Raw genomic sequence first — 22466 nt, 5'->3', positions numbered from 1 at the left:
CGTCGCACGCACAACACAACACAACACACACACACACACACACTCACACTCACACTCACACAAACACACACAGTCATGATGAAATAGCATTTGCAACCGTTATGGTTTTCACGTTTCCAGTAAACAACACTGGGAAAAATGTCGCCTCTTTGAGTATGAGTTTCTCACGCAGACTGTGAGACTGCTGTGAAACCGCTTCTCTGCCACAAACCAAACACCTACAGTTAGCCTGGCCCTGGCTGCTATAAAATGTGTTCAGTAGTAGACTACTAGTGGTTCCCAGACCTCCGCCATGGTGGCAGTTTGTCTATAACGTAGGGTATGGATGGGAAAGTATAGCCTGGCATGGCCAGACTAATATCACTTGAAGAAAGGAAAAGAAGAAATAGCACTCAGTTGAGTAGTTCAAAGTAATAGAGTCTCGGGTGCACGGTTCAGGTAGATACAGTCCATAGAAGAGAATACCAGCACTTATATCCAATAGGATTCTTGTTTTATTTTTCAGCGTTCCCCCAGCAGCAAGCAAACATACAGACGTTTCGGCCCAGAGGCCTTCCTCAGCGTAAGTCCTGAAGATTTACGCTGAGGAAGGCCTCTGGGCCGAAACTCGATTTGCTGATTGGCCTTGTGCATGCGCATACCCTCTATAGAGCGTCGCAGTCCCCTGTCATGACGACGCCAGGCCCAGGAAATGAATCCCAATGCATTTTTCCCATTGACAATTCAAAAAGTATTTATTTAAAGACGGTTACGCCGCGGACAAAGCCAACTCCAGTCGTGACAAATCATGACAATAAACACAATATTTTGGACCAAACAAACAATTACAAAGAAGAAAAACAACAAAAAAAGTGTTGTAATCTGCCGTTTTCTTCTACTTTCTAATTATTTGTTTGGCCCAAAACATTGTGTTTATTGTCATGATTTGTCACGACAAGAGTTGGCTTTGTCCGCGGCGTAACCGTCTTTAAATAAATACTTTCTGAAAGGTCTATGAGGAAAATGAACGGAGAATCATTTCCTGGGCCGTGGTAGGGGGCGGGACTGCGACGCTCTATAGTCTATACTGTTATGTGGCAACAAAAAAAAGACCTATATGCTGATTGACTAAGCTCTATTTGACCACAGACTCCTGTGAGGAAAATGGCCGGGTCTACTCCAACAATGACCTGTGGAGCCCGGAGCCGTGCAAGGTGTGCGTGTGTGACGCGGGCACGGTGTTGTGCGAGGCGGTGGTGTGCGAAGAGATAGGGGACTGCCAGAGAACCGTCACCCCAGAGGGAGAGTGTTGTCCCGTGTGCGTTTCTGCTGCTGCTGCCGAGCAGGTGCCCCTCGCAGCAGGTACATGGGAAACTGCGTTGGCACGATACGGACACTCACCGAACCGCATCGGTCAACAGGGAGTATATATGCCGTTGCTGTCTTATCTCCATATTCTAACTTTGTTTTGGGTTTTTCTAGCCCCTTCTATGCACAGCTTTGTGTGTAGGTGTGTTTGTAGCACGTGCTTGTGTTTGTACGTAGCACGCGTTTGTGTGTTGTAGCACGGAATGCGATGATTTGATTGGCTGATTGTATGATGATAAGATTTTCAAGAGACGTCCGTTTCATTGGTCCAGAGACGAGAACGCAGAGAGACGCTCCTATGGGTGCACATTCTATGGGTGTGCATTCTATATGTATATTCTATGGGTGTACATAATGTACATTGTATGGGTGTACATTCTTATGGGTGTACATTCTTATGGGTGTACATTGTATGCACATTCTATGGGTGAGCGTTCTATCGTCTCGGCTTTGGCCTGTCTAGCAAGTGATCTGAGAGTCAGCAGCATGCGTGCGTGCCATACAGAAAGCAGAGAGAGAGCGCATCATCATGTCCCTCTCAGGCCTCATACACATGTATCAAACGCATGTTCTGTGTGTTCTGTCTGGGTTTGATGGCCGCCTCAATGCTTTTCCAATGCAAACATTTGTGTTTAGGGGGCGAGGGTGGGCAGCAATCAGCAATCAAACACAAATGTTTGGTCAAACCATGTGACTCCCATTGGAAATGCATCGAGGCAGCCATCAAACACAGACAGAACACAGAACATGCGTTCTGTACGATTGTATGAGCCTGAGGCCTCAGTGTGTGTGCGTGTGTGGTTGGGTCATGTGTGCATCACATAGCCCAGAAGGCCTTTTATTCGCACTCATACGACCTCGACAAAAACATCCACGACCTTGACAGAAAACTTGAGAGTGTGAAAGTTTTGTCAAGTGACGTGCACGGTTGTTTCACTGTCATGAACAGCTCTCTCTAAGTCTCTCTCAAGGCGTTTCAGCGCATTCAGAATAGTGCGTCCCTGTTCATTTTCCTCCTACACTTTTCAAAAAGTATTTATTTAAAGACGTTTACGCAGCGGACAAAGCCAACTCGAGTTGTGACAAATCATGACAATAAACACAATGTTTTGGGCTGATCAAATAATTTGTAAGAACAAAAACAAAACAAAAAGTGTTGTAACCTGCCTTTTTTCTCCTTACGTAATTATTTGATCGGCCCAAAACATTGTGTTTATTGTCATGATTTGTTACAACTCGAGTTGGCTTTGTTCGCGACGTAAACGTCTTTAAATAAATACTTTTTGAGTCTATGAGGAAAATGAACGGGGAATTATTTTCCGGTCTCTCGAGGGGGCGGGACTGCGACGCTGCGTTTCTCTGCAGAGTTCATGAGGTGGTTCTGCTTGAGCTGTCTTATTGTCTGAAACGTGTGAGACAAAACAATCCTCTTGTCTCGATTTGATATTCTCTGAGAACTGTGTGCTATGACTGTATAACCAGTGGTGGAAAGTACATTTACTCAAGCACTGTACAATTGTGAGGTATATTTTACTTTACTGGAGTATTTTCAATTTCCAATACTTTTACTTCTACTCCACCATACATCTCAGAGGCAAATATTGTACTTCTTTTACTCCACTACAATTATTTGAAAACTTTAGTTACTACTTACTTTGTAGATTTTGATAATTATTGCAAAACATTCATTCACATTAATTCATTTGGCCATTTGAAAATAGCCAATCTACAAGCTCACAATGCATCGCATTGTGAGCTTGTAGATCTGCTATTTTCAAAATCTTTTTAAACATTTGAAAACTTGAAATGGGACATTCTGCATAATGAGTACTTTTACTTTTAGTTCTTTAAGTACATTTTGATGCCAATTATGCTTTTGTCTCAAGTAAATGTAGAATTCTGGACTTTTACTTGTAACAGAGTACATTGCCGTTTTGATACTTTTACTTAAGTAAAACATTTGAGTACTTTTTCCACCACTGATATTCTCTGAGAACTCAGAGCGTAGCGACACGCTTTGATCTCGCCGCAAAGCGGGCTATAGTTCCAAACATTGCTCATACATGGCTGGAACTATCCCATTGAGATAGAATGAGCACTTCCTCATTCCATGGAGTCAACGCTAGTGTCGTCGCCACTCTCTTACTTTATTACTCTCTGAGAACTGTGCTACATGACTGTAGCATGCTCACTGTCAGTCGTGGTGCTATGAGGTGCTATCTGCTGTACGCGTCACGCGGTGCAGTGGATTAGGGGTGCACTCACACCTTTAATGCAATTCTCTGTGCTCGTTGGATCAATGCTGTGTTGTGTCATGGCCGCCCAATGCATTTCCAATGGAGGTCACATGGTTTGACACAACATTGTGTTGTATGAGGGGGAGGGGCGCAGTCGAAACACAGCTGAAAGCCATACAACAGACCCCTCCCCCTATGTTGTGTCAAACCATGTGACCTCCATTGGAAATGCATTGGGCGGCCATGACACAACACAAAATTCATCCAACGAGCACAGAGCATTGCATTAACCGTTTGAGCTCACCCCAAGGGTGATGCATATTACTTATAGTTGCGCTGCGCTGGGTCGCACTGGAAATAAGCTGATGTACAGTACAAGCTCACACCGTGTTGCATTGCGGCGTGTTGTTGTGAGCTTTGGTGAATCTGTTATTTCTTTGGTGTGCGACGCCAGTACGCAACCAAGTATAACGGGCCTTTAAGCCTGTGTGTGCAAGGCTGCATGTGCAGAGCTCTCCTGTGTGTGTGTGTGTGTGTGTGTGTGTGTGTGTGTGTGTGTGTGTGTGTGTGTGTGTGCGTGTGCGTGTGCGTGTGCGTGCGCGTGCGTGTGTGTGTGTGTTTTGAGAGGTTTGCTAAGGAATTTGTTGGAGAGTGTTTTATGAAAGTGATTTATATGTTGGATTGGAAGAGTGACAATACATTAATACATTAATAGCGTTCATATTTTTATCAATTCAGGTTTTATCAACCCGATTACTGAATGGTAGGTTTTACCACGACACTATGGCACAGAGTCCACTAAGACTAAGACTGTTTTGGCTGATAATATTATTGTCTGCTCATTCTGTATGTCCAAGGCAGAATTTTGACAAAAAATGTCCACCACAATCACTATGCAAAAAACACCAGAGTCACGGCAAATAAGGAGACTGTTAAAAAAGGCCTTTTTAGCAGTTTGCGTATTTACTGTGACTCTTCTAACATGGCCGCATGCCCCTGACAGCTTTGTGTAAATGTGTGACTTCAAGAATGGTACAGTAATATCCCCTTGACGATGCATGCTCTAGGCCTACACTTAATTTGCAGTAAAATGCAATGATACCTTGCCAAAACGGCATAACTGCACAATTACAGTGTGTTGTTGGACTCCCTTTCTCACAGCAAGCTTCAAGTCTCTGCAAGTGTTTTTTAATTACCATAGTGAAATGATTGGAATCCACTGGTTTTTTTTGTAGCTCAAATAAGTCACTGCATGCTTTGGAAAACATTCCGCAGTAATGTTGCGTATATACGGTAGTTTTGCACCAAATTGTGTCCCACTTCAAACATGGCCGATCTACAAGCTCACAACGCGAGCATGGTTTGTAACAGTCAGTTGGCATGTGCAATGCCAGTTTTTGGTACCTCTTGTCTGACTCTTGTCTTTGCTATAAACATGCAAGACATGGATGAATGTGAGACAATAGGGACAAAAGCAAGGGAAAGAAAGGGGTTTTGTATGAACTGTACTGAATGAAAACTAAAACAGGTCCCTCCTTTGATACCGCAAATCTGCTGCTTCCGCTTCACAAAAGATTCCTGTCGGGACGGGGGACAGGTCTACCCCAACAATGACATGTGGAGCCCGGAGCCGTGCAAAGTGTGCGTGTGTGACATGGGCACGGTGGTTTGCGAGGACGTCGTGTGCGAAGACATAGGTAACTGCCAGACGACCGTGACGCCGGAGGGAGAGTGTTGTCCGGTGTGCTCGGCTGCAGCCCAGAGTCCCCGCGGTCCACACACTGAAACTGGTAAAAAAACAAACGGCATGACTTCTAAACCGATCGCCACAGGCTGAAACATGGCTGGACGGAGTGTTGTTGTTGACACTTAAAGCAAAGTGTGCTTTTTTTTGCATTTCACACGGACCAGACGCTGTTTCTGTTCCGGTTAGCCGTCCAATCCTGCTGTTGATAGGCTCCATATGCACAGCGGCATTTTGAAATAACTCTTCCTACTTTCGGGCCTCTTCCGACTTCCTTCGTTACAGATGATACTATATGAAGGCTCTGTTCCATTCTGTTCAAACAGAGTCAGGGTGCTCTATTGTGCATGTTGGCTCACTGGAAACTCTCTGCTACACCAGTGGGTCTCAAAAACTGTCCTTGAGTGGGTTCCAAAATGGCCCCATACCTTTACAGGTCAATTTGGTTCCAAACATGTACACTCAGAGTTATGGGGGTCCTTGAAATTAAAAAGGTTTTAGAACCACTGCTCACTCAATGGAACAGCTAGCCTAGAGCCTTAATTAGTAACATCGGTAACACCTGTGAAGGAAGTAGGAAGAGGACCGGAAGTAGATATTTCCAAAATGGCATATATGCAATGCATATAGAGCCTCTTACCTGGCTGTCTTCTATCCTGCACAAAAAGACGTCAATCACGTCATTGGCAGTAAGTTAAAGGTGCTGTAAGTGATATTTGATTTTGTTAATAAGTTAAAACTCTATATTCCCAGAGAGTAATCATTTCTATGGAGTGTTTGTTCAGTATCAGGGGTCTCCCTGTCTCTCCAGGTTTTTTTTTTTAGTAAAGAGAAATATAAACTTTCAGGTGGAACACCACTTTTAATCACGTCAGGAGAGAGAATCCATTTATCAGCTCCAGTTCTTTGTGTTTCGTCGCTTCCTATTTCAAATATTTATCTTGTATTCTGCATGCGGTCTTCTCTCCTGGTTGGATGATGAATATGGCTATATTCTCATTTGAAAATGTATTTTCTGTTTACTAAAGAGTTGGCACTGTTGCTGCTGGTGCTGAGAAAACACTGATTACCATGGGAATATAGATTAGAACTATTATTTTAACAAAATAATAAGAATCATTTACAGCACCTTCAGGCTATTTTATATTTTCATTTTGAGACTTTGTTGCAGCAGTTAAGGTGGTTGCACACTGGATGCGTTTTTTCGGAAAACCGATGGAGAAACGCCGCTAAAAATCCGAAAAACGCGCTCGTGTGTGGGGTCCTTTAGTTCAGGGGTTCTCAACCCGTGGGTCGCGACCCCTCGGGGGGTCGCCAAATTATTTTAGGGGGTCCCCAAATTATCTTCAAAAAAAAAAAAAAGAAAAGATTTATTTTTTAATTTTATTTTCACTTTTTTTCAAAAATAGCAGACGTACAAGCTCGTAGCGCGCCACTCGGTGGCGCGCTATGAGCTTGTAGATCACCATACACCAAAAGGGGTTCCCGCCCAAAATGGTTTAAGGTTATTGTAGCAGTCAATTTATATTGGGGGTCGGGAGGGGGCGGGCGGGGGTCCCGAGACATTGCCAAAGCATTTCCGGGGGTCCCCGGCCAAAAACGTTGAGAACCCCTGCTTTAGCTCACCTTCTTGCCTTCTGACTTGTCCATCACACTGAACTGAGGAGGACTGCGGTTTGTGCGAATCCTCCGTCATGGGCCGAAAGTCCCTCGGTCTCTTCAAGTTCACACAGCTCACTTTCTCAGACCTCCTCAGTCATTCCTGCTCTGCGCCGAACACGGTCTCGGTTGTCGATGTTACAACTGCTGCACATCCAGTTCTCAAAGAAATACGGCAACTGTTGACAGCAAAAATGTGCCTTAATTCATTTCACGTGGATGCCGTTTTTCAGTCCGATTGTTCCCTTGCCCCCTGATTCTGCTTCTGTGCCCATTTTATATACTGTCTTTTTCTTTTTGTACTTCTTATCCGTCATGGTCTGAATTCAGGCCTCTTTTCTTCAAGCTATACACTTTTGCCTCCGCTGATTGAAGTCGCCATTCTTGCACTGTGTCAATTGTGCTTTTTTATTTTATATGACATGTCTTTCAAGAATGCACCAAAATGGTCACCGATCAAAGCATGGTTCCAGTTCCACCTGTATTTGTGGCTCGTGTTTGTTTTCACTAGTTTACTACCTGCCTGGTAACAAAGTGAACACAGTTGTTGGACACAGCACCACTGTTGTTGTAAAACACTGTATTATATTTGACTCAGCTTTTCGAATCGAACCCATGGGTCTCCTGTGTGTAAAGCCAACATCTTAACCACTAAGCCAAAGACAGTTGCCCATGGCTCAGGGGAGATATTACAGGCCATCAGGCTGAGGCTGTGAGCCACTCTGCCACACACACACACACACACACACACACACACACACACACACACACACACACACACACACACACACACACACACACACACACACACACACACACACACACACACACACACACACACATATATATATATACCTGCGCTATACTACAGTAGACTCTGGAACAACATACCCTTCCATATTCACTCTGCTCCCTCATTAGAGGCCTTTAATCCCTACTGAAGACCCATTTCTACACTGTGGCCTTCGACACGTTTGATTATATAATTTGTATAACTTTGTAATGGTTTCAGCTCATTTTATTTAAAAAAAAAATTCCTTCATATTTTGTCACGTTTCTTGCCTGCCTTGTTTTTTTACATCCTGTTTTTAACCATTGGTCATTGTAATATGTGCTCTATAAATAAAGTTTGAGTTGAGTTGAGTTATACAAGCAAATCCCTCTCCCGTTTGTTTCTGAGTACGAGCTGCTTATAAATATACTTGTTGTTCCATAAAGACTACAGCTGTACCGACGCCGGCACGGTCTACCAGGACAATGAGCTGTGGAGCCCGGGGCCGTGCAAAGTGTGCGTGTGTGACCTGGGCACGGTGGTGTGTGAGGAGGTGAGGTGTGAGGACGTCTCGCGCGACTGCAAGAGGACCGAGATCCGGGACGGAGAGTGTTGTCCGGTGTGTGTGGAAGTGGAAGTGGAAAGAGAAGTGGAAGGAGAAGAAGAAGAAGTAGAAGAAAGATGGACCGGTAAAAAAAAACTCCACTGAAACCCAAGCTGGTAAAACCACGGCATGGCCTTCCGAGACGTCCGCTGTCGAACCTGAGACGGCGGGGAGGGCATTGTCGCAAAAACAAAAAATGTCCTCTTGCATTTTCTGTGTATGCTGTTTTCGTTTGTTTGATGCCAGTCTTTTCTTTTTGTCTTTCGTTTACCTACAGTATAGTGTGTTGACAGTGTTTTTTTTGATGCACAGCTTTGTGTGTCTGCATGAGCACGGAATGTGCTCAGCTGATTGGCTGAGCACGGAATGTGCTAAGCTGATTGGCTGAGCACGGAATGTGATGTATGATGATGTAGGTAGGATGATACGAGCGCCGCTCACTTCACCCGAGTCACGAGTGTGATTTCTTTTTCAACCACTTAAACCCTATTTTATAGGGAAAATAGCCGATCGACAAGCTCATGTTTCACAATGCAACGCATCATTGTGAGTTTGTAGATCAGCTGTTTTCACTATATTTTCTTTCTATGTTTGCCTATAATGCCATGCCCCAAAATAGGGATGCCAGGTTGAAAGTGTTTTTAAGCACAGCTGGAGCGGTCCACTATACACCTATTCATACTCCAGTTTTATAGCGGTGATGACAAGTGACAACATGACGCTCACCCAAACACATGATTCTGTCATTACTAACCACCGTTTCGGTGGTCACCTTATCGCCTAAAACTGAAGTATGAATAGGCCTTTAGCTCCTGTCATGTGCTGATTGTGTTTCTAGGTTGTCGTTCTGTCAAAGAAATATGGCCAGCCTTTTAGCTGATCAACTCGTTCATCCACTCGCCAATCTCTTGTCTCGCGACACAGGGAGTCGATGAAGGAGCTTATTTGCCTAAAAGTCGGTGCATTTACTCTAAAAAGTTGCTATCCCTTTTTTTGAACCCTTGTCTTTGACTGATAAATGCAAGGCTGCGACAGCCAGCCTTCCTCTGAAGTTACACCGCTCCTCTCTGCGATGGTGTAACGTGCCGAAAATAGCCATTCTATGATCATGCACTGCGTCACGCCGTGACACATCGTACGTGAGTCTGTAGATCGGCTATTTTGTTCCACTTCTTATTCTATGTGATGTGCTAATCACTAGCTCAGTGGCCTTGAGGTTAGAGTGTCTGCCCTGAGACTGGGAGGTCGGGGTTCGATCCCCGGCCGGGTCATACCAAAGACTCTGAAAAATGGGACCCAATGTCCCAGCATCAAGGGTTGGATTGTGGGTAAGTCCCTGCGACATACTAGCGTCATGTCCAGGGGGTGTACTTGTACATCAAGTCCCGGGGGTGTACTTGTACAGTACATCAAGCTACCTCACACTATACAGAAACAGGAGATAGGCTCCTGACCTCATGGCTCGGCAAGGCTTACGTCATGACTTATGCTAATCACTGCTTTCTGTTTGGACGCACACAGACAGCTGCACGGTAGACGGCGATCGCTATAGCGACAACGAGCAGTGGAGCCCGCAGCCGTGCCGGATCTGCGTGTGCGACGCGGGGACGGTGATCTGCGACGATGTGGTGTGCGAGGATCTCGGCAACTGCCAGACGCAGGTGACCCGGCAAGGAGAGTGCTGCCCGTTGTGTGTGGCGCCGGGACCAGAACCCACCTACACAGACTCAGGTAGAAAAAAACAAAACACAAATGGTTGTTTGCAGTGGTGTAAAGTAACTAAGTACATTTACTTAAGTGGAGAAGGGGGGTCCCACCGGGACAAGCTTCAAGCACACTCGCGCAAGGATTAATTTAAAAATCACACCCGTGTGAACTGAGTGGTGTAAGGTCTTATATAGCCAGATCAGCTGTGGTCTGACGTAATGTCTGACGTAATGAAATCACACCCGGGTGAACTGGGTGACCGTAGCAACCATGCTCATTTTTTCTGCACAGACAGACAGACAGACAGACAGACAGACTAACAAAGCCAGTTGTAGGAGTGGTTTACACCACTCAAAAAGCCTTTATTGCTAGACAGGGCTATACATTTAAAAACAATTAAAAGCCACCAAACGCCGACTGCTTTCGACAGACACGTCTTCTTCAGGGCGTGGCTATAGGGGACTGACACCGCTAGTTCAGGTCCTCTTATTCTCCCTGTGACCAAAAGGGGACCAATCGAATGATTACAACTCCATTGGGGGTCTGTGCAAAAAAGAAATACACCATAATATATGGCCACATATTGTGACAACTTTACATACAGGCCTACAAATGGCATTGACAAAATGAACCTACTTCAATGTACTCTCGATCAGAGTTATGTATACATTGTGTGATATTTACTTTTGTTTAATATTTTGGTGTCAGCGTGTTGGCACAGGAAATATAATGTATTGTAAATTGTGTCTGAATAATACCGTAAGGGATGGGCTGCAAAAGGCAGCCAGACATTCATTAATGAATTCATTCATTCATTCATTCATTCATTCATTCATTCATTCATTCATTCATCTTAAAAGCATAATATCAAGGTCACAAAATAATCCTGTCTATCTACAATCTACAATCTTTTAACTTATTTACAAAAAGGGTTTAAAAACAATCTCCTCATTTAGACCTGGGTATTCGATAGCATCAAATATAAAAAAAACAAAAACAAAACATAAGGTCTCTCTCTGAAGCAATCTATTGAGTCTATTGCCCCCTCTAACTGAATGCTCTATTTGTTCAATTCCCTCCACTCTCAGGAGGCTGCCATTACCAATATGACAGCTATGAAAATGGCGTGCCATGGGGTAGTCCACTCCTCATTATTAGTTCTAATAGCATATTTATGCTCTGCCACTCTATCCTCCAACCTCCTCTTTGTGCGTCCCCTGTGGGTGCTTCTATATAGGACGCCTACTACTACCAATACTACCAATACACACGACACCAGTGCATCTACGGAAATGCCCCCCCCCCCCTACCTCAAAGAACTCATCGCCCCTAAACCCGCCACTCGAAGCCTCCGCTCCTCCAACACCCATCTTCTCCCCGTCCCCCACACCAACCTCCGTACCATGGGCGACCGGGCCTTCTGCCACACAGCCCATGTCTGTGGAACTCTCTCCCCATCCCCCACACCAACCTCCGCACCATGGGCGACCGGGCCTTCTGCCACACAGCCCCATGTCTGTGGAACTCTCCCTATTCACCTGAGAGCACCACAGTCCACTGACTCTTTTAAGAATGGACTTAAGACCCACTTTTTTAAGAAAGCTTTTCCCTAACATGTTTTACTGATTATGATGTTGCTTACGCTTCTTTTATTGTATTTTATTATATTTCTTTTGCCATGCTTTTAACCTTGTAGCACTTTGAGATTCGTAAGAATGTAAAGCGCTTTATAAATAAAATGCATTATTAATATTATTACTAACGAATCAATATCACGATATTGGGAGGAAGTATCGTTATATACTGTAGCTGACACACACCTACAAAAAGGATTGTAAAATTACTGTACGTGTGTAGATGTTGGCGTTGCAGACTCAGAGTTCGAGAGGAGAGAGGAGAGGCCGGCGGGTTCCTGCTCGTACGACGGGAAGGATTACGTCAACCAGGACATCTGGAAGCCCGAGGCGTGCCTCCTGTGCGTCTGCGACAACGGCGTGACCATCTGCGACGAGGTGCGCTGCGAGGCCATCGGGACCTGCGAGAAGGTCTTCATCCCCGAGGGAGAGTGCTGTCCCGTGTGTGACAGCTTCTCCAGCGCCGCCCGGAGGATAGGTGAGGGAACTACACACACACAGTCAAATCCTCTGTTACAATCCTCGGTACGCTCCGAGTAGCCTACAGTAAGTATTTTATAAATGGTGCATTTATATAGTGCCCTTATCCAAGGGCGCGTTGCAATTTGCGTTTCATTCACCCATCTTTACTTACTTACGCACGCACGCACGCACGCACGCACGCACGCACGCACGCACGCACGCACATGACAGAGGAAACCATGCAAGGCACCAACTTGCTCATCGGGAGCAATTAGAGGTTCAGTGTCTTGCTCAAGGACACTTTGACACTAACTCAGGAGGAGCTGGCGCTCAAACCAATAACCGTGGCTACCTCCTGAGCCACTGTTGCCTGTCTAAATATATATTCTATTATAGTCTAATTTATTTGCTTTTTGAGGCAGGGCTTTGATGCACGCCAATGTTCCCAAACATTTGAGGAAATGAGCAAAGTACCAAATTTCCAGCATATACTGTAATTATTAATAATGAGGGGAGAAATGGTCAGATTGCTTTTTCCCTCCACTCATTTTCAACGAGAGGCGTGCGTTTATTTTGGACACGCAGAGAAGTTGAGGGGCGTTTTTCCGTGGGCACGGTCCCGTGAAATTGCGACTAGACCTGGATTGTGGATTTGTTGTGAGCTTTTTTTTTCTTTTTTTTTTTGCCCCGCGCCCCTCATGAGCAGACGTGGAGCATGCAGACCTGTCGTTGATCCAGGCGACAACGCCTGCCTCACACACGCAGTCTGAAAGGACCTTTGTTATGTAAAACACTTTGCATTGATGTTCTATATTTGTCCTATATAAATAAACTTTGCCTTGAATGTGAATTACAGAATGATCTTAGCTTCAACTTTCGAGTTAAACTATTCTTTCTTTCTTTCTTTCTTTCTTTCTTTCTTTCTTTCTTTCTTTCTTTCATTCTTTCTTTCTTTCTTTCTTTCTTTCTTCTTTCTTTCCATCTTTTTATTTTATTTTTTTATTTCCTCCCCAGAAATCATGGCCTTCAAGGTAAGCCATTACTATCTACTGTGAACGTGTGGCGTACATTACATTCATTACAGCGGGCGTCTCTTCTGAGCTAAACATGTTGATCCATTTGATTTTCAGGGACATAAAGGAGAACCAGGTGACATCCCATACGTAAGTCAAACTGTCCCCCATCTGATGCACTCTCCATTTGAGTTTAATTCAAACTTTGTGAGAGCATACTATACTATACTACACTCATTTTAACCACTATATCCATATGTTATACGTGGCTATAAAAACTATAGCAGATATACAAGCTCGCGCACAGCGTGGAACGAAGTGGCGCGCATATCTGGCTTGTATAGATTAAAGGGTATGCGCATGCATAAAGTGAGTGTCAAATCGAGGTGCAAATTGATTTTAATGTCGTTTAACATTGTTTAATGCAATCAGATGCATTCGGATGCATTCTGTTTGGATGTATGGGCTGTCAATGCCAGAAAGTAGTGTTTTGCCACTCAGTAGGCGTTCCTATCTGCTATCTTTCTTTTGCACATCTACAGTACTTGTACTTTTGGGTCCCTGGCAGAACATATTTTCAGGTGGTATTCATTTTGGGGGTCTTTGGCATTAAAATGTTTGAGAAACACTGGCCATAATGCACACACAAATGGCGGTCCTTGAAAAGTAACCAAACCCACTGGCCTAATGCAGCCCAAGGACACAGGACACCTAAACACAGCTGAAGAGTCTTTAGGCTGGAAACCAGACAAATCGGCCCACAGGAGAAAAGAAAAATCCCTGGGGAGATTGGTCTGGCACTCCTCAGTTTGAATTATACATTTCACTCACCCCAGAGTTGTGGGTGACCAATCACACACAGCCCACTATTCAAAGTGAGACTCTTTTGCTGTGTCGTTGGAATCTGTTTGTATAACAACCGCCACTTAGAAATGAATCTCCCACACCGAAGTTCCAGACTAATATCTACGGATTCTACGCAGTGATAGTCTGGTAGAGAATCTTCTCACAGACAGACAGAAAATCCCAAACGATTATAACCAGGGACCATCAACATGTCCGTGGCAAAGACTTGGTCTTGTTCGTTCACATTTAGTTTTTTTACACACCATTATAATGTTCTTATTTTGATCATAAGACCCAATTACTGAATGTCAAGTCTCCAGGTTTTCTTCGGAATATTGATTTACTACGACACTATGTTTGGCACATTAGGAGTACACTAGTAGTAGTGGTTCTCAAATGTTTTACTCTGAGAGTGTACAAATGGAACCAAATGGATCCGTTAGGGTCCATTTGGTTCCAAATGGTTCCAAATGGACCCATTAGGGTCCATTTGGTTCCATTTGTACACTCTCAGAGTTGCAGAGCTGGTATGGTCATTCAGGGTTAGCTCTTTACAATTTACAATTTTACAATTTAGGCATTTAGCAGACGCTCTTAATCCAGAGCGACTTACATTAGGCAGGAACAAAAGTATGGGAATACATCACATATATAAAATGCATTTATCAAGAAACATGCGTAAGCTAAGAACGTAACTAGAACATATCTATATAATGACACTATACATATTAACTATACATATATACTATACTATGCTATACATATGTAGGCTACTATGATGTGCTATGACTATATACAATGCAATTATTGTGCTGTCTACATGACATGCTATAAGTCTGTTTCAAATGCTATCTAAGTCTAAAAAGTGCTATAAATATTTCCATGTGTTTCTGGAAATATTTATTGTCCACTAAGTCCGTGGCAAAAATGACATTTTGACAGAAGTGTTTCAGCATGGCGATGACCCCTGATTATAACCTTGCTAATTAAAATGACATTTTGACAGAAGTGTTTCACCATGGCGATGACCCCTGATTATAACCTTGCTAATTACCCTGTTGTTCCCCCACAGGTGGTTGGAACCCCAGGCCGTGCAGGACCCATGGTAGGTTGGAAAATAATTAGAGTGTCCCCCCCCTATGTGACCACTAGATGGCGGAAGAAATCCACAACCATATTTTCCAGTTCAGTTCAGAGTACAAGTTTTGGTATTCAAAGTGTACTTGAGTAAAAGTACAAGTGCAAATTTGCATCAAAATGTACTTCAAGTAAAGTATAGCAAAAGTAAAAGTACTCATTATGCAGAATGTCTTATTTCAAGCTTTCAAAAAAGTATAAAAATCCTTTCCAAATGTATTTAGGGATGTAGTGTGTAAATGTATGTTTTGTAATAATAATCAAAATATACAAAGTAAGTAACTAGTAACTAAAGTTTTCAAATAATCCTACAATATTTGCCTCTGAGATGTAGTGTAGTCAGTGGATTAGAAGTAAATAAGTAAAGAAAATCGGAAATACTCAATCAAATAATTGAATATATTGGATATTATTTGAATATTCTTCTTTTACACGATCCACCATTACTTTAAAGTGCGCGCCTCTTTCTATCTCTTGTGGTTCTGTATGAACCAGGCCTGCAATTTCATCATGTTAGGGGAAAGGCCACTTCCTTTGGTGATGTACGATTCTTGCTGTGAGGTCGACAGCGCTACTGACTGCACCACTCTGACCCCTCTAAAAACATATTGATTTACTAGGGGTGTAACGATATAGTAACTGCATCGAAAAATCTATATTAATTTCAAGAATCGAAGTATATCGAAATGGATTCAGTTTCACTTTCTATCGTATCGTATCGTTTGAAATGCAAATAATCAGTATCGAATCGTTTTGCAATGAAAAATAAAAAAGGATCAATACTAAGCACTTGTGTGGTGTATTTAGCAATTTTAAGAAGAAGAAATGTGTTTAATTCTATTCCGTATCGCTACACATGGTCTATCGATAAATGTGTGAATTCTCTGTGTTCATGTCAAGGTGCAGGTTTGTCCATATCTGTTCACATACAATGTCCATAATGTATTTGGCAGAGAAACAGTGTGTTTACTTTATATCCATAATAATAAATGTTTCCCTTAAAAAGACCCTGCTCTATCCACATGTTTCACACAGATTTCATGTCTTTGCTAAATAGTTACTGTATCGATTCTAAATCATTGAATCGCATTGCCTTAGGCCTCACTCAGACCTTTGAAACATTGCTGCATGCTTGTTGTATGAATGTTGTGAGTGTCATGGCCGCCCCAATGCATTTCCAATGGAAGTCACATGGTTTGAGGACTACATTTTGGACTACAAGCTGTTGTATGGCTTTTGGCTGTGTTTTTCGACTGCGCCCCTCCCCCTCATACAACACAAATGTTGTGTCAAACCATGTGACTCCCATTGGAAATGCATTGGGGCAAGCTGTGTCACACCCTTTGTATACAACAAGCATACAGCAATCTGTTGCGACCGTGTGAGTGAGGCCTTAATGAACCAATATCGTCCATGTATCGTATCGTCAACCATGTATCGTGATACGTAACGCATCGCTGTTAAAATGTATCGTTTTACAGCCCTAATATTTACACACAGCCAGGAAAATGGCAAAGGTAGAAATGAGGTGGAGGAGACGTTGTACTGTACAATCAATTTGCACAGTGTGGCCGTGGCATCAAGGCCTTATAGGTCATATTATTTTTTTGGAGGGACAGACAAGTACATTTTCAGTACAGTTTTGAGGTATTTGTATTTCCAATGTCCAATACTTTTACTTCTACTCCACTACATCTCAGATGCAAATATTGTACTTTTTTCTCTACTACTACCTTTATTTGGCTTATTATTGTGTGTTTTGTAAACCCATAATGCAGGGCCCTCCAGGAGCCCAGGGATCCAGGGGCCTCAACGGCTTCAGAGGGAGACGGGTATGGAAGACCACACCACACAACAACAACAACACAATCATAAACAGTTACAATCTGGAGCAGGGGTGGGCAACTTTGACGAGGGAGAGGGCCACTATAGTTCCATGCTCACTCCAGAGGGCCACTATAGTTCCACGCTCACTCCAGAGGGCCACTATAGTTCCACACTCACTCCAGAGGGCCACATTGCATATTACTGTCGTTGCAAAAATAGCCGATCTACAAGTGCAACGCGTTTTGAGCTTGTAGATCTTGTTAGTTTTTTTATTGAAATCCTGATTTATTTACTTATTTTGTTATTTTTTAATTGGAATCCTGAAAAGTAACATTTTTATTTAATTTCGAATGCCTTTAATTATAGTTATGATAACTACATGGACTAAATACACATACATTGGACATACAAAAGACAATACACTTTTAATACTACTCATTAAGCTACTAATTTAGAAGTAATTCAATTGCATTGTGTAACAGCTGAAATCAATAATATATCAGTATTGTGATATTAACCTGTGGGCCACATTAAGTGAAGGTGGGGGCCGCATGAGGCCCCATGGGCCGCCAGTTGCCCATGTATGATCTGGAGTATTCATTGAATGGGATAGTGTAATAATTATAGATTATTTTAACAATCTACAGGGCGCTGCGGGGCCTCCAGGCTTCGACGGAGAGCCCGGAATCCCAGGAAACCCTGGAGAGCCGGGACCCCCCGGTCAACACATGCACCCTGGGGTGAGTCAACAATAACTATAGACAGTCAAGCACATAACAATATATATATCGTAAATCGATTAAAATCGGTTCAAACTTCATGGTGACAATTTAAATTGCCGGATTCTTTTCAAAATAAAGGCGCTGGAGTGCCCAGCAGATGAGGCAGATTTTACTCTGAAGAACACTGACTTTCATTTTTGAGTCGAATGTGAACGAAAATAAAAGCCTCAGTATACCGAGTTGGGTTGTTCCGATCCGATCACGTGATTGGAAATTGGGGCCAATCACGTAATTTTCAAATGATTGGCATTAGACGCCGTGCAAAACAGGGCCCTCAGGATCACTCTATCCTATGATGCAGTGTTGTTTTTGGCAGCAGATTTCTATTTTAGTTTAGCCATAGTCTTTGGAATAAAACTTCATTTAGTTTTAGTCACATTTAAGTCACCTGGAATGTTTTAGTGTTAGTCTAATTTTAGTCGACTAAATGTCATGCGATTTTAGTTGACTAAATCTACAGTTGATTTAGTCGGTGGGCCTTGATGCCGTAGTAATGACTGATGAAAAATAGCTGATCTACAAGCACTCAACGCGTCACGCTGCGGCACGTTGTGAGCTTGTTGATCGGCTATTTTCAGCATGCAAACAAGTGTAAAATGACTTATACTGGATCTCTTGTCCACTAGTCCCTTCCTAACATTTTAGTCTTTTAGTCTTTTTAGTTTTTATTTGTTGACAAAATTGTCAATATATTCTTAGTCTTAGTTTTAGTCGTCATAGCTTCTTTTTTTTTCATTTAGTTTCCATTTAGTTTTCGTCAGTGAAAAAAGGTATAGTCGACGAACATTTTCCGTCTTAGTTTTAGTCGACGAAATCAACACTGCTATGATGAAGTCATGTCTGCTCCTCCCACAGGGCCAGCTGGTGTCCCAGATGGACTCTGGCTTCAGTGAGAAGTCGGGCCATGCAGCGATGGTGACAGGATCCAGGGTGAGTCACACAATCCATCACTAAACCAGGGTGAGTGTCAGACTATGTCACACAATCCATTACTAAACCAGGGTGAGTGTCAGACTATGTCACACAATCCATCACTAAACCAGGATGAGTGTCACTATGTCACACAATCCATCACTAAACCAGTGTGAGTGTCACTATGTCACACAATCCATCACTAAACCAGGGTGAGTGTCACTATGTCACACAATCCATCACTAAACCAGGGTGAGTGTCACTACAGTATGTCACACAATCCATCACTAAACCAGGCTAACCAGGGTGAGTGTCAGACTCTGTCACACAATCCATTACTAATCCAGGGTGAGTGTCAGACTATGTCACACAATCCATCACTAAACCAGGCTAACCAGGGTGAGTGTCAGACTCTGTCACACAATCCATTACTAATCCAGGGTGAGTGTCAGACTATGTCACACAATCCATCACTAAACCAGGCTAACCAGGGTGAGTGTCAGACTCTGTCACACAATCCATTACTAATCCAGGGTGAGTGTCAGACTATGTCACACAATCCATCACTAAACCAGGCTAACCAGGGTGAGTGTCCGACTCTCTCACACAATCCATTACTAATCCAGGGTGAGTGTCAGACTATGTCACACAATCCATCACTAAACCAGGCTAACCAGGGTGAGTGTCAGACTCTGTCACACAATCCATTACTAATCCAGGGTGAGTGTCAGACTATGTCACACAATCCATCACTAAACCAGGCTAACCAGGGTGAGTGTCAGACTCTGTCACACAATCCATTACTAATCCAGGGTGAGTGTCAGACTATGTCACACAATCCATCACTAAACCAGGCTAACCAGGGTGAGTGTCAGACTCTGTCACACAATCCATTACTAATCCAGGGTGAGTGTCAGACTATGTCACACAATCCATCACTAAACCAGGCTAACCAGGGTGAGTGTCACACTGTCACACAATCCATCACTAAACCAGGGTGAGTGTCAGACTATATCACACAATCCATCACTAAACCAGGGTGAGTGTCACACTGTCACACAATCCATTACTAATCCAGGGTGAGTGTCAGACTCTGTCACACAATCATCACTAAACCAGGCTGAGCCAGGAAAGAGGCAAATTAGAAATGAGGTGGAGATGATGAGGATGATACCGTACTGTGCTGTACTGTGATTGGATGTGATGTGTCTTATTTTAGGGTGAATCAGGACCACGGGGGCCTCCCGGCCAGGCAGGATCGGAAGTAAGTTTTGACATTATAATATGCTGTATATTATGCTGTATTGAACCTGTACTCCTTGTGGTGCACTTATACTGTACTGTCCCTGCGACATACTAGCGTCATGTCCAGGGGGTGTACTTGTACATCAAGCTGCCTCACGCTACAGAAACAGGAGATAGGCTCCTGCCCCTATGGGCCTTATGGCTCGGCAAGGCTACTTACATACTGTACTTTAGAACGACAACGTCTGACCTCTATGTTTCATCCCCCCCCTCTCCCCCTGGGTGTTTAGGGTCCTTCCGGAGGACAAGGAATTCCAGGAGACGCAGGAGAGCCAGGACCTATGGTGAGACACTTTGATATGACCTATAACTAAGCGATGCTTTTTTCCCCGGCTGTAGCAATGATTTGGTGGTGCACACGCACGTAAACACGCACGCGACATGTATTAAATGATTAAAGGTCAAATATGCTGGCGAGTCTTAACTTTGACCACAGTGTTAGCGGTGTTGCGCAAGCGGCCCTGCTTCCGCTATTCGCAATACGGGACTCCATATTTGGCCGCAATACTCGCACAAAATGGCATGACTGACATCATAGTAACATCATTGTGAGCATCGAGGCAGCTAGCTTAAGGCCGGCCACGCGGAACACACAACAGGACTCTTAGACGGAAATGCAAAACGGTACGAGTGCAGTCAAACAAAGAAATGTATTGGACGGTGCATCTGAAAAGAGGACCCACAACATTAAATCAGGCCTCTGTAGTAGTGGGGCACGAGGTGTACTGCTTTGGCGGGCTCTGTGGTGTGCACAACCTGGATCAGATTATTCAGAGTGTCTTCAACACAGTGTCTTTGCACTGGACAAATTTGCCCCCAGTGAGGCCTGGAGACGTAAAACATCCCCCAAATCGCTGGCGCCACACAGCCGTGCTGATAGAAGATATCATCTACATCTGGGGGGGACTGCCGTACTGTGCCGCACTATATGCATTTGATGTCGACACCCACGGATGGTCTAAGCCGAAGGTTTCTGGGACTATTCCAGAGGCGAGGACGGGCCACTCGGCGTGTGTCTTGGGGAAACTCATGTATATCCATGGAGGTCGCAAAAGGCGAGGTGGATGCACCAACGACATCTGCACGTTGGACACGACCACAATGGTCTGGTCGTTAATTAACACCAGAGGCACCGCGGCGCCCGTTTCATCAGGTCACTCGGCCACCATCATCGGGACAAAGATGTTTGTATTTGGGGGCATGGAGGTTCAGGGCAACAACCACAATAGCAACATGTCCGTGTTTGACACGGAGACCAAATCCTGGCTCAGCACGCCTTCTGCACATCAGCGTCTTCTTCCAGCAGGCCATTCAGCCTTTGCCTACAACGGAGAGCTGTACATATTCGCTGACAATAAAAAATGTGATTCCCACAATGTCATGTGGAGATTCAACCCGGAGACCTTCTCCTGGACAAAGGTTAAGCCCAAAAGAAAAGGGCCGTCGTGGTCGACAAACAGCAGGTGCACTTGCATGGTGGGAGATCGCGTTGTCTTCTTTAGAGGAGACACGTTTGAGGAGCTGTACGTCTTGGACGTACAGCTCCTCAAACGTCCTAAGAGTCTAAAGATGCTGTGCAAGATGACGTTCATTCAGTACGGCCTGGATCAGTCGGCACTGGCACGGAACGACATCCGGTCTGAACTGGCAGCCATGAATAGACATATGCCATGACTTAGGTTTCTTAAGTTTTGAAATTAAATTCTCCCCTCAGATTGTAACCCCCCTCCCGATCCTGAAACAGATTTTGAATATTTGCTGGTAATTTATGGTTCTTGGCTTTGTACATTATTATTGCTGTCTGGTACGCTACAATGTCTGTGAATTTGAGCAATTTTGACTGTAAAAAAAGTGGATTTGAGTGTTCCAGATAACCAACCTTGTGAATGGTCCTTATTACTCTCTTTTGCAAAATGACAAGTGAATGAATTGATGTTTTATAGTTGTTACCCCATACCTCTGCACAGTAATGGAAATATGGCAAGACTAAGGAACAGTAGAGGGTGTGAAGTGACTAAAGATTTAGAACCTGTTTTGCTTTATTTATGACTGCTATACTTCTAGCTACTTTATATTTTACGTTTGTGATGTGTGTTTTCCAGCTAAGTCCGTATTGTCACACCTAGACATTTGTTTTCGTGCACCCGTTCTATCTATTTGAATATGTACCTGAGTCTTTATCCTGCATTTACCAAATAGCATGAACTTAGTCTTGCTCACAAAAGATAATTTATTCAGATCAAACCATAATTTTAATTTACGTAATTCATCATTGATGTCACCCTGTAATTTGGCCAAATTATCCCCGGAGCAGGAAACATTTGTGTCGTCTGCAAAAAGTACCAATGATAGCAGCTGTGATACTTTGCAAATATCATTGATATATAAAATAAAGAGTTTGGGCCCCAATACTGACCGTTGTTCCGCATGTCGGACGTTTGGTGTTTCGGATCCGCGCGCGCATCCTATTTTTAGCAG

At 43.6% G+C, this 22466-nt stretch overlaps 1 protein-coding gene across 1 annotated transcript in view; it reads left to right on the top strand.

The window, feature by feature from the left end:
• The window catches only part of LOC306917228 (uncharacterized protein), a 74485-nt gene that overhangs the window by 6000 nt on the left and 46019 nt on the right, over positions 1-22466 (top strand). The window contains exons 2-11 of the mRNA XM_079495361.1: positions 9885-10094; positions 11943-12182; positions 13181-13197; positions 13297-13329; positions 15098-15130; positions 16941-16994; positions 17637-17729; positions 18627-18701; positions 19903-19947; positions 20219-20272. Coding sequence (XP_079351487.1) covers positions 9885-10094; positions 11943-12182; positions 13181-13197; positions 13297-13329; positions 15098-15130; positions 16941-16994; positions 17637-17729; positions 18627-18701; positions 19903-19947; positions 20219-20272 — 854 coding nt within the window. The remainder of the gene's footprint in view (positions 1-9884; positions 10095-11942; positions 12183-13180; positions 13198-13296; positions 13330-15097; positions 15131-16940; positions 16995-17636; positions 17730-18626; positions 18702-19902; positions 19948-20218; positions 20273-22466) is intronic.

This window comes from Electrona antarctica, assembly GCF_951216825.1.
Source record: "Electrona antarctica genome assembly, chromosome: 24".
NCBI lineage: Eukaryota > Metazoa > Chordata > Actinopteri > Myctophiformes > Myctophidae > Electrona > Electrona antarctica.
The sequence above is the reverse complement of the archived record's forward strand: the minus strand, read 5'-3'. Positions and strand labels throughout refer to the sequence as shown.